At 39.5% G+C, this 12,234-nt stretch overlaps 1 protein-coding gene across 1 annotated transcript in view; it reads left to right on the top strand.

Moving 5' to 3' along the window:
- The first annotated feature begins 1,529 nt into the window (after window positions 1-1,529).
- The window catches only part of MTA3 (metastasis associated 1 family member 3), a 163,671-nt gene continuing 152,966 nt past the window's right edge, over window positions 1,530-12,234 (top strand). The window contains exons 1-2 of the mRNA XM_019549403.1: window positions 1,530-1,603; window positions 3,477-3,570. Of these exons, the coding sequence (XP_019404948.1) occupies window positions 3,549-3,570 (22 nt within the window). The 5' untranslated portion in view covers window positions 1,530-1,603; window positions 3,477-3,548. The remainder of the gene's footprint in view (window positions 1,604-3,476; window positions 3,571-12,234) is intronic.

Below are 12,234 nucleotides of genomic sequence, written 5' to 3'. Positions count from 1 at the left end.
ATTAAGGTATATACTTTGTTTTTTTAGACATAATGCTATTGCACACTTAATAGACTACAGTATAGTGTAAACATAACTTTTATATGCACTGGGAAACCAAAAAATTCGTGTGACTCACTTTATTGCGATATTCGCTTTATTGCGGTGGTCTGGAACCGAACCCACAATATCTCCGAGGTATGCCTGTATAGAAAAAACTCAGACATTGTTGCGAAATGAAAATAAGACCAACTCAAATGTAATTTGAAAGTATCCTTTGAATTTAATGAAGCATTTCTTGGAGAATCTCCAAAAAAGGAAGGTTTTGAGAATATGGATTGAGGGAAAGATGTTGCACACAGATGTTTTGATTATTTTAGGGGGTCGGACTTGGTGGTCTGTTGAGGTCCCTTCTGACCCTAGCATCTATGAAAATATTGGAGATATGGAAGTACTTAGCCATGGGGAGAAGAAGATTCTACTTGCTTGTTTTTGAAAACAGTTTTATAGAAATAAAACTAGGTTCTGTATTTGAATACAAATCCTCACTAGTGATCGCTTGTGATTGCTCGCTTCTGTATTTATAAAACATTTCTTCACTATATATGATGACAAAAACTGCAATAATGCATCACAAAATATACTTTCTTCACTTATTTTGACCTTTATTCTTGTTGATCTTTACTAGGAAATGTGAGAGATCCTATTCTGTAAATATAACTCTCTCAAAACCTCAGTCTTGCATACATCTGTTAAAACTTTCTTTGGGAGGGAGGTTCTAAGACACTGCCAGCATTTTTCAAAGTATGCATTAGCAACATAGTCTCTAGTTTAGCAAAGGTTTATGCACACCTTTAATTTTTTGTTCAGTGGGACTAGCGGGGAGCAGTGGGGGGACTTCCCCCTCCCCCCGCATCCTCTGGGCTCCGTCCCGCTCCTGCCCTGCCCTGCCTTGGCTGGGCAGCACCTACCCCAGCCCCATTCCTTCCCTTACCACGGTGGGTGGGGGCGTTGATCTTCCCCCCCACACCCTTTCCCTCCCCACTCCCTTTTCACCACAACAGACTTACCAGCTGCACGCAGCTCTCCACTGCTGGATTGTGCTCCTCACTGCCTGTGTGCTGTGCTGTGGCTGCGCACGTGCACGGGTATTTATCAGCCAAATTATTGGACACTTCAGACTGATTTCCGGTATAGTCAATTTTCTTTATATTGGTGCTGATCCAATATCAGACCAATGTATCAGTGCACCTCAGAAGTATTTCTAGGATTAAATGTGAAGCATCATCCTTGTACTAGCCTTTAGGGTTGTGGTTTTCAAACTTCCTGAAGTCATGGAAACCTTTCTTACCACTTCTGCTGTGGAACTCCTACCCCTATTCTAAAGACTGATGTGGATGGAACCAGGTGACCCGGCCTGACAATCCCCAATGACATATTGTGGAGCACAGTTTGAAAACAACTGCTTTAAGGTTTGGGAAATTACGCACTGACAAACTTGACATTCTATGTATACTGCTTTTAAAGTAATTAAATGTCTTCACCTTTTGTTCTAGATTATGTTTATTTTGAAAACTCCTCGAGCAATCCATATCTGATCAGGCGGATAGAAGAACTTAACAAGGTACATTAATATGTAAACATTTTTCTATAATACTTGACAACACCTGATGTTGTTCCCTGTGGAATGCAAAGGAACAATTATTTAAAAAACCCATATAGCATTTTTCTGGCTCTGGCTCTTGTAAAGCTTCTATCAAAAGAATCTTCTGAAGACGCTGCTTAGAAGATATGTGTTCATGTCATATGTGAAAACTTCTTATTGTGTGAGCTGTTGTAATTCTGTTCCGTGACATAGAAAAACAGTAATAGCTCATTGCTTGTGATCCAGAAAATTCTGGTAAAAAGCTTAAAAAAACAAGCCATTTTTTTATAAGGATATGGGGTTGGATGCTCAGGTGTTTAGTAAGAGAATGAATTCTCTTACCCTCCTGGTAACCTGAATGATTTGGTTCTGGGTGACACTGACCACGTGTTACCATTTAGTGTTTGTTCGGTGACCAATGAGAAATGAGCCGTGAGGTCTTTGACAATTTCTAATGGTCACATGGACACTACTTTTCTGATGTTAATAGAATACTCCTTGTTAATAGTTCTTGGATAAAGACTGGGGACTTGAAATCTCTGTCTTTGTTTATAGAGTTTTCCCACAGCTGGATCGAGGCTTTTTTTGGTGGCATGGTGAGGATGCATGAAGAGTCTATAGTGAATCACATATTGTTTGGACTACATTTTATAGAGGATGCTGTAATATATTCTACTAATATTCTATGAAGTATTATTATACTAAAAACTGTATATCGTTATCACTAAAAGAAAATTGCTCTTATAAGCAAATGGTCACAATATATCTAAACACTTAAATTTTGTAAAATTTATGTTTTTTATCTATTAATTCCTCAAATCTGGTATTTGAAAGGGGTAGTCTTTTTATTAATGGAACAGTATGTCACTGCCTTTATTCTTATAGTGATCCACTCAGTTAGTAATTGCACATTATAAATTCCATAATGATCAGTTTGGATTTTTATTAGAGTATAGATTGTTTTATTTACAGCAATTAAAGTGACTTCAATAATGTTCTAAATGTAGCATAATCTTGTCCGAGGGAGAGCACAGCCGTTTATTGGATTTTAAAAGAGTTGTTTCCAGGACCTAGTCCAGATTCCTACTGTGGAAGTATGTACCTTTCATGGGTTAAGGATATCATACTGAGCGGAAAGAATACAGGAAATATGCTTTCATTTTTTTTCCACTTATCTTTTTTCTGGAAGAAACTCAATACAGTAAAATTGAGAGTTGTTATATTTTTCTTCTTTAGAGAGAGTATATGTATAGTTTAGTCAGTGTCTATGTCAATTTTTTAATATTCATAATAAAGGAAATGGTAAAAATAAAGTGTTAGCTTAGTTTTGTCAGTCTCCTGTTAAGGACCTAAGTCCCAGTAGCAAAAATCCTACAAAAATGATATCCTTGATTTAGTTTTATAAGGAAAATAACTTTTCCATTGAGTTAGCTGAAGTAAGTGAATTTTGAAATCTTCTGAACTTTAATGTAATGTATTGAATATGGTTTAAATTGCCATGATTATTTGAAGTGCATATTTTCACCTAAATGGAATTGGACCAAAAAACCCCATTCAACCATATATACATATTCTTACGTTAAAATGAAATTGCCATTGCTGCTATTAACAGTCTAACATGGAAATAAACTCTTAATAATCTGTTGCTGTCAATATAAATGTCCTGATCACGTGAACTGTAATTGATATGAGCTTCACTCCTTTCAGAAATTCTGTTGACTTCAGTAGGAGTACTTATGTGAGTGATGATTATTCATACAAGTTAAAATTGGTTGAATTGAGATACATGAGTCCAACAGCTCAGTGGAGCAAGAACAGACCTTGACTTGACTAATATACTCTTATTTTCTAGACTGCTAATGGCAACGTGGAGGCAAAAGTAGTGTGTTTTTACAGACGACGAGACATTTCCAACAGCCTTATAATGCTTGCAGATAAACATGCTAGTAAGTTGATTGTACGTTGTTTTTTCTTTTTAATGTTAATTGCATACATTAAGCAGCTATAAAAATGCATTTATTTTATTGGTCACATGAAAGTTTATTTTCAAAAATAGAGTGTTAATTAGCATGCTTTTTGGTGGTTGGCATTACCAGACTTTTGACTCTGAGCCTGGAGGCTGCTCCTTTTCAGCAGGCTCTTGAAATCTGATGGAGTAGTTCACAGGATAAGATGCTTCCTTTTTATATTGAACTGTTTATGACAAAAAATTCAAATAGAAATACCAGCTACCTGAAACTCAGCAAGAGTCTTTATATAGTTTGTGGGTGTCCAACCTGTCTCGTAAGTGCCACAAGCGTCATGGGCAGTCTCTGTGTGACATGACAAATTGAAGAGTAGATACTCTTCACACAATGACAGATAGGACAGGGAGCAGCAAGCAGAGCATCAGATCAGGAAGGGGGCACAGGACAGGGAGCAGAAAGAGCAGCAACTTAGGCGAGGGAAAGGGATTGGACTGGCGCATATAGAGAATGCGGAGCTCATTTGTGGCATGTTGCCGTCCGCTGATTTAGTTGGTGTTATTCATTAGAATGATAGAAATATTCTAAAATCTTAATGGAAAATATCTTACCCTGACTAAAATTTTAATTCAAAAAGCCTAGAACATATCTATCACGTGTGTGTGTATATGAAGACAAGTTCAAATTAATCCCAGGCATAACTCCACTAAAGCAAAGGAACTTTCATCATAGGTGAATTGGACCCATCTGTTCTTGTATTATGGCAGAATTATTTTAGACAAGGCACAATTATAAATTTATAGTTGGTTACATGGTGGCATATAAGAAGCAGTACTTGTTTGGTAATATCTTTTATTGAACCAACTGTATAGTTAGGAGAGATGTTACACAAGTGTTGGGACACAAAATGCCTTTCCTTATGTCTGGGGACCTGAGATACAGGTGCACTGGAAGCTAAATGCCATGTTGAATGGTAAATTTCAGTATCTTCCCTATTGTAGTGATGTCAGAGTGTTATTGCAGCTGTGATGGTCCAAAAGAGTATGTGAGAAGCAAGCATATTATCTAGATTGTCACAGCTATAAAAGGACTGGTGGCATATCAGGAGAATTAAAGTGTGTTGCATATGAATGTGAAAATTGTGTGTATACATGTGGGAAAAAATACTACATTTAAAATAGTTGTAAGTGACTCATGTTTGGGATAAGCATAGACCTCTAGCTGCTAAAACATTAAGAGTCATCATTTTCCTGTTCTTTTCAGTCAGAAGCAAAATAGTGGTAGAGAAGAGACTTGCTTTCTGAATATACATCTGGTTTTCATTGTACCTATAATTCAGTCAGCTTCCCTCAAGATCACTTTTATTTCAGTTTCTTCTAGTGAAACTCCTTTTAGAATCTAGGATTCCCACACTGGGATTTGTGTAAGAAAACAGTTATTTGTAAAACATTACATTCACCCTTGTAAATACAGTAAGGGTAGAAGTTTGCAAAGTCACCAGTGACATAGTTGTGCACATGCCCAAGGAGGTTTCTTCTCTAAATTCAGTCTATGCCTAAGTGGCTTAGTGGTTTTAAAAATCCCACCTTAATTTATAGTGTATCACTATATTTTATTCTAGTATATGTGCATCTTACATCTAGTGGGTAGCACCACATACTCTGCGTCCAGAGGTATGATTTTGAGGGTGCACACTTTTAAACAAAAATGAAAACTTTTATTTTAGTTTCTAAAGCTAAATTGTTCATTTGACTCATGCGAGTAGTTGTGGTCAAGACAGATGAGCAGGATATGACTCTGAGGTTTTTCTAGATAAGCTGAAGTGGCTTAAAATTTTTTGTACTGGTAAGTGACAATTCAGATCTTAGAATAAATATAAGTATCTGAAATATGTCATTGAGACTGTTTCTGATCGTGAGTTAGATAAGCAATTAAACCCTTTATAATATCATTTCCTGGACTTAAACATATGCAGTGTGCAGGATTTCTTACTGAAGAACTCAAGTCTTGTTTACAATTTTAAAGGAAAGCTTTCAATCTTAAAAAGACTTTCCTGTCTGCCATTTTTTATTCCATATCTAAGATCCAATTATTTCATGACTACTTTACCTTGCTCTCCATCACTATGGTCCCTGAGCACCTTCCATAGGAAATTGGTAGAAATAGCAAAGTCCCTAATGAACCTCATTAAGTCTCTGACACTTCTAACTTTTTGAGGTAAGAAGTTTGCTTAAGGATTGTTGCCTTTGACTTCTAAATATGCGTTCATTTACTTCTGGGTTTGCTTCCTTTTTTATAAAACAGGTATTATTGTGAATATCATTCTGTCTGAGAAAAGATGCGGAGAAATATTTTTGTGCCCTTTTTAAGTGTATTTTTATTGTGTTTTAGTCAGCAGCTTGGTATAATGGTTGTGTAAATGGTCTACTTTTCTTCTGCATTGCACTAGCAATTTGAAGTTTGTCATGGATAGAACTAATGCAAATTTTATGTCAATATTTTGGGAAAAAATATTTTTTACAGAATTTTCTTCTGATGCTAAAAGCAAAGCAAAATATTTAATGTTGGACTCGTTTGATGTTAAACACACTGAGCATGCTATGGTGCTTCCTGGCATTGTAGGTGAGATGTGTCATGAGCTGGGCTTCTTGTCTGCTGTATATTTCACAATACACAATAGTTTCCACTAGGGCCATGCCATGTGGTGCATCATAGGTATCATATGACTAAGCTGCCTCATAGAAGTTCTAGCCACAAAGGCCAGTCGCTGAGAAAAAACAGGGGCATTAGAACTACAGCTCTCATGAATTTAAAGTCAAACTTACTTAAAATTGTTTTCCATGCTTGTTTGTACGTACCAAAATAAATATTTTGATTCAGAAATGTCGTGTTGTTTTATTTTGATCAAAGATGTTGAAACAAAATATTTGGACATTTTTAATTGAAATTTTGTAGAATTTTTTTTAAACCAAACATTTAAATATCTCAATTCTTCTCTTGGTTTGGGATGAGAACATATTTTTTGCTAACCAAAAAGTTCTGGTAATTGTTTTTATCAAAAGAAAACATGAATGGTATTGGAAAAGAGAACAAAAATACTTTTAAAACCCCACAAAATTGAAACAAGCCACTTTGTGAAATTAACGTGTCTTAGACATGGTTGATTTTTATCAAGGGAGCAGAAAATTTTTAGTATTTTTTACAAGTTTTAAGAAAATTCTGAAGGCCCATGCCATTTAAAGATGCTTGGTTAAACACTTGACATATTTGCAATTAAAAAAATTCATGTTGACAGTGTCCCCCTAAGTTTTCAACACCTGAAATTGGCCGGTGAAACAATTTTTGTTTTTCTTCTGGGAGAAGTGAATTTAACATGTCATTTTTATTTTTCTACTAGCATCAGGGATAACGTCAGTCCAATTTTATTAGCTAACTGCAGCTGCAGGGTAATGCTATTTCATAGATCTTTGAAGACATTACTACCCCCACATTCTCCCACCTTAATTTCTGGTAATTGGATGGTAGAAATATTGTGCTGAACTCTGCTCAGATAAACAAGAGTTGAATTTAACCTATCCAAAATCCAGACAGTATGTCCTAGCTTTCCAGAATGTGCAGTAACTGCTCAAGAGGAGGTCATTTTTGAATTTGAACTGTTCATAAAGTACCTTATAAGTTTATACTGTCAGAGCTGACTTGTTAAAAACGTAACATATTTAAAATATCACATGTTATGTCCTCTGATCTATCAGCTCTTTAAAATGAGGATTGCAATGCAGGTAAAATCCGAACTTTCTGTTGGGGGAACTTGCTAACTGTGAAACGTATGCCTCTGTTCCTTTGAAGCATTCTCATTGTACTATCCCATAATTTTATTCAACTGAAGGTCTTTTGAGCAGGCCAGAGTACTGAGTGCAAGATTCTTTTAAATGTCAGTTGATCAAAGGGAACAGTCGACTCTTGGATATTGAATCCCTAGTTGCAAGACTGTCAGTCAGACACTGTCAGTCAGCAATGCCTGTCTGGCACTTGAAAATAATAACAACAACAACAATAAGATCAACAGCAATAAAACAACAATACAATGATGATAATGATAACAACAATGTTAATAATAATAGTAATAATAATAACGGATGTGTGCCGGCTCACAATAATAAAATGTATTGGTCAGAGCCAAAATGTAAAATATTTGGTACCTAAAATCAGAGTTCATAGGTAAGAGATTTTCAAACGTGGTGATCACCTATCACTTTTAATGTGTATCTGTCATTGAAATAGGCTTGGTTTTGTAAGTTTCACTGTGTCTTGTTCAGTCCTCCCCTTACTTAACAGAGCTGTATGGCTTAGCCTGTGGGGGAGGGAGAGCAAGCACAGAGGGCAAGCAGGAAGATGGGTGCAAAAAAAAGAATGAACAACAAACAGGAAAGGGAAGGGCAAAGTTAGGCATAGCTTGCTGGAGACAGACAAAACAGGTAAGATCAGCTATAAAAGAGAGCGAGAGAGAATGTCCTGTATGCTAAGGTGGAATAAAGGGAGTTATCACTTACAATTAGTCAGGAGGAAAAAGGTGCATAGGATGATCTAAAAGTTGTGTGTGTGGTCGGGGAGCGGGTTGACCTGTAAAGTCAGAGGTGGGAACGTGCCTAGGTTATGCACTTAGGTTCTAGTGGAGGGGACTTCTTTTATATTATTTCCTTAGTAATAGATTTAGGTTGTTGGGTTGCCTGGCAACTTTATAAGTCCTGTAGGACACAGGTTTGCAACCTGTGGCCCATGGGCCAGATCTGGCTCATAGATATGGGACTTAGCAGCATTTGATGGTGGGGGGCTTTGGCTGTGGCCACTTTCCCTGTGCTGCTAGGGAGACAAGTGTTGGTGGTGGGCACTTCCCCCTGCTGCCGTGGGTAGTCTTCCCTATGTCGCTGCGGGGACAAATGACGATGGTGGCCAGGTCCTAGTGTCCACCCTTCCACATCTGACTGGTGATGGGTCATTCTGGCCTGCAGTTGGAAAATGTTGCCTACCCCTGCTGTAGAATAGGCTGTGAATAGGTTTGGGCAGGTGGTTTATCAAAGACTGCCATTTTCTACAGGCATTGCTCTTTTACATTCTTTCTGTCCTAATGAAATACTGTTGCAGTCCTCTGTGTGTGTCAGTGCTACTGTTATAATTCCTGGTCTGGTTCAATTTGTTAACTGACTTAGAAGCCCTTGCTTTCTGCCTTATTAAGAGTTTGCCAATTCACTGATGTGCCAACCTCCTGGCTGAACATCTAGAATAGTTGTGCAACACAAGTGTTTTATGTGGTGAAAGATCCTATACTTCATCATACAAGTCATGGAAACTAGAAACAATGAAGGAGATTCTACAACCTCATTAGGGTAATCCGTTCTAGTATGTAACCACTCACATAATTTGAATGCTTTTTCTAATAATTCCAACAAAATTTCTCTTATAATTTTAAATCCATTAGTACTTGTCCTGTCTCTTGTGGACACAGAGGGTTAATTGCCACCTTCCTTATAGCAACCATTTTGTGTTTGAAGACTGTCATCAATCCCCCTCTCAGTCTTCTCTTCTCCAGACTAAATAATCTAAACTCTTCCAACCTAATGCAACATTTTTATTATTTTTATTGGATTTTATACAATTTTATTTCTTGGGTTTTTTTGTTGTTCACAGAAACATTTTGTTGATTTCTGTTACTTTGTGTTTGGTTTATGGTGCTTTGGTTTATGCCTTGAATTAATACTCCATGAATTAGGCAAAGCTCCTATAATATAATCTAAGGTATAATAATCTTGGCAAAAAGATGCTTCTCAAGTAAATCTGTAAAAAATTTAGAAAATTAATTATTGTCTGTCTGTGGCTGCCTGTCAAAAATGGCAAGGTGCCAGTGGTGGCAGGACTCAGTGGCAGTAGGACCCAGTGGTGTTAGCAGTAAGGCCTGCCTGGCCCTGCTCCACCCCCAGCCCCCTACCAGAAGCTTCTGCTTAGCAGGCTTCTGGCCTGGTGACCAGAGAGCTGTTCCCTACCCCTCCCTGCATCTGAGAGAGTTTCAGATAAGAACAAGCAGAGGGTGAGGAAAGGATCACTAGTGCAGCAGGAGCCAGCTGAGCCTGGCTGACACCACACAGTTCCCTGCTGCATGGCCAGGATCACAGGATGCAGCAGGAGACAGCCTAGCCTGGCCCCCGCAGTTCCCGGCTGGCTCCTGCTCTGCTGTGCGGTCCCAGCCATGCACCCAGGAACCACGTGGTGCTGGCTGTGCCAGGCTGGCTTCTGCACCATGTAGTTCTTGGCTGCATGGCCGGTACAATGCGGTGCAGCAGGAGCCAGCCAGGAACCGCAAAGGTTGGGTTGGGTTAGCTTCTGCTGCATCCTGCAGTCCTGGCCATACAGCTGGGAACTATGCACTGTGGAGGGGTGGGGGAGCAGTGGTGGCGGGTGGGGAAGGAAGTGAAGCAGCAGGTCAAGGGCAGCAGTGACAGGTGTGGGGGGGCAGTGGCAGTGAGTGGGTGCGCAGGACCCACAGCAGCAGGAGCCAGCTGGGAACTACGTTCCAGGAGCAAGCCAGGGACCACTGTATTTTGCAGTCCTGCCCACATAGCTGGGAACGATGCATTGCTAGAGTGACAGGCAGGCAGGGGGAAGCCACGGCAGTGACAGGAGGAGCGTTGGCAGTAAACGGGCTGGGGGGAGAGCGGAGCCCACATGAGTGTCCTAGGGCCAAGGCTGGCAGGAGCTTAGGGTGGGGCAGCAGGATCATGGAGACTGGGCTGGCAGTGGCTCTGGAGCTGGGCTGGCCCTATCCCTCTCCCTGCTGGCAGCCTGGCCACGTGCAGCCCTGGGGCTTGCTGCAACTGCGTACCACCAGGGCTCTACCTGCTGTGGGCTGTGAGTGCCCTGAGGCCTTGCCATCTGCTGCTGCCATTGGTGGCAGAAGTTGTGTGCAATGAGGTAGGGGAGCATTTGTGGGAAGGGGAGGCGTATTTGTAGAGAGGTCCCACACATATACCCCACCATACACACATGCACACCCCCATACTCCCCCATGCACACTCCACACCCACACCCCCTCACATACTCCAGCCACCCTCCCTCTCCATACACCACAGCCCCCCCGCCACCCTTCCCCACTCACATCCCATGCATCTACACCCCCCAACAAACCCCATACCCACCTATCCACTCCTCTACAAACCCCACACAGACATCCACACATACACCCTCCCCCACATCTCACATCCCCACACACACTCACCCACAGTCCCCCACCAAGCCCTGTACCCACCCACCCATATGCCCCACACCCTTCCATACCCACCACAATATACAAAAGTAAGAATTCATTTTAAGGTATTATGCAGTCATCTCTATGAACGCTATGCAAACGCACATAAATCAAGACAAAAATATTCAAAGATTTTTTAAAATCATATTAATGTATGTCGTTTGATTTTTTTTTTTTTTTTAATATAATTTTTTTTTCCAGTTCCAAGATGGCAACCCCCTTGTCAAAAGGAATACTTCCAGGGGAAGGGAGAGGGACTTCCATTGGCAAAGGTCAGGGCTAGGAGGGGAAGACTTCTGAGACCAGGGGGCGGGGCACCTGTCAAAGGGCAGGCCTACCCTAGCAGCCATCAACAGCTCTCCAAACCTTATGAAGTGGCCCTCCAGCTATAATAATTGCCTGCCCCTGGTGTATACAAACAGATTTTCCTGCAATCACAAAAGGAAAGAACCTTAGGAACACAAGGAAGACATAGTCCCTCATGGCTGTAGTTGGGCATTTAGATTCTGTACCCAGCTTTGGTGCAGACATGTTTTATGATCGTAGGTGAGCCAAATATTTTTTCCTCTAACTTGTTCTCTCCATTTGCAAAGGGTGAATGATGCTTACTAAGTTTTGTACGATTGTTCTGAAGAAGATTTTTTATTTGTGAAATGCTTTGAGATCTGTGAATTAAATATATACATAGTAGAAAATGTTAGAATTAGAACTCCTGAATGAGATGCTAGGATGGTTAATTTTATATGTCAAGATCCAGACTAATCTAACAACTCTAGTTCTGAGTGCTGGGATTAAGTGAAAAGCCACGCAGTGTATTAATATATTAATATTTGGATCTCATTTACTCTTGCAGTACGTGTTTTACTGCTTTTTTGCATTTCTTTCCTTTCTGCAATGGCATTTTTGCATTCTGTAAAGACAGAAAGGCCTTATTCTGAATGCTGTGTTTGTGTGTTAGTCTTATGGCAACTGCCAAACTTTCCAGGTACAAACAAATGAATACAGTTGCTAATATTTCATTGATTTCATTGATTTCATGACATTACTAGAGCAGCATTATATCAGATATCACAGAATATCAATAGCAACGAGGTTAACTGGAGAAAAATTGTTTATTTTAAAAAATATTTAAGTATAAAGTAAACTGTGTATGTTTATTAGTCCTGGAAGATATACAAAGCTGAAGGTTAAGTTCCTTTCATACCTACCACTGAACAATTGAGTAGCTCATTATGATTGCTAATACAACATGGTCTTTTTAACACCCATTTTAGTGGAGGAAGAAAAAGGAGTATGACTCAGAAAGCTTTGTATAATGTTTTCCTGAGAGTATCTGAAAGAAAAATAAA

This window comes from Crocodylus porosus, unplaced genomic scaffold (assembly GCF_001723895.1).
Source record: "Crocodylus porosus isolate Cpor-Errol unplaced genomic scaffold, CroPor_comp1, whole genome shotgun sequence".
Taxonomy (NCBI): Eukaryota; Metazoa; Chordata; order Crocodylia; family Crocodylidae; genus Crocodylus; species Crocodylus porosus.
The sequence above is the reverse complement of the archived record's forward strand: the minus strand, read 5'-3'. Positions and strand labels throughout refer to the sequence as shown.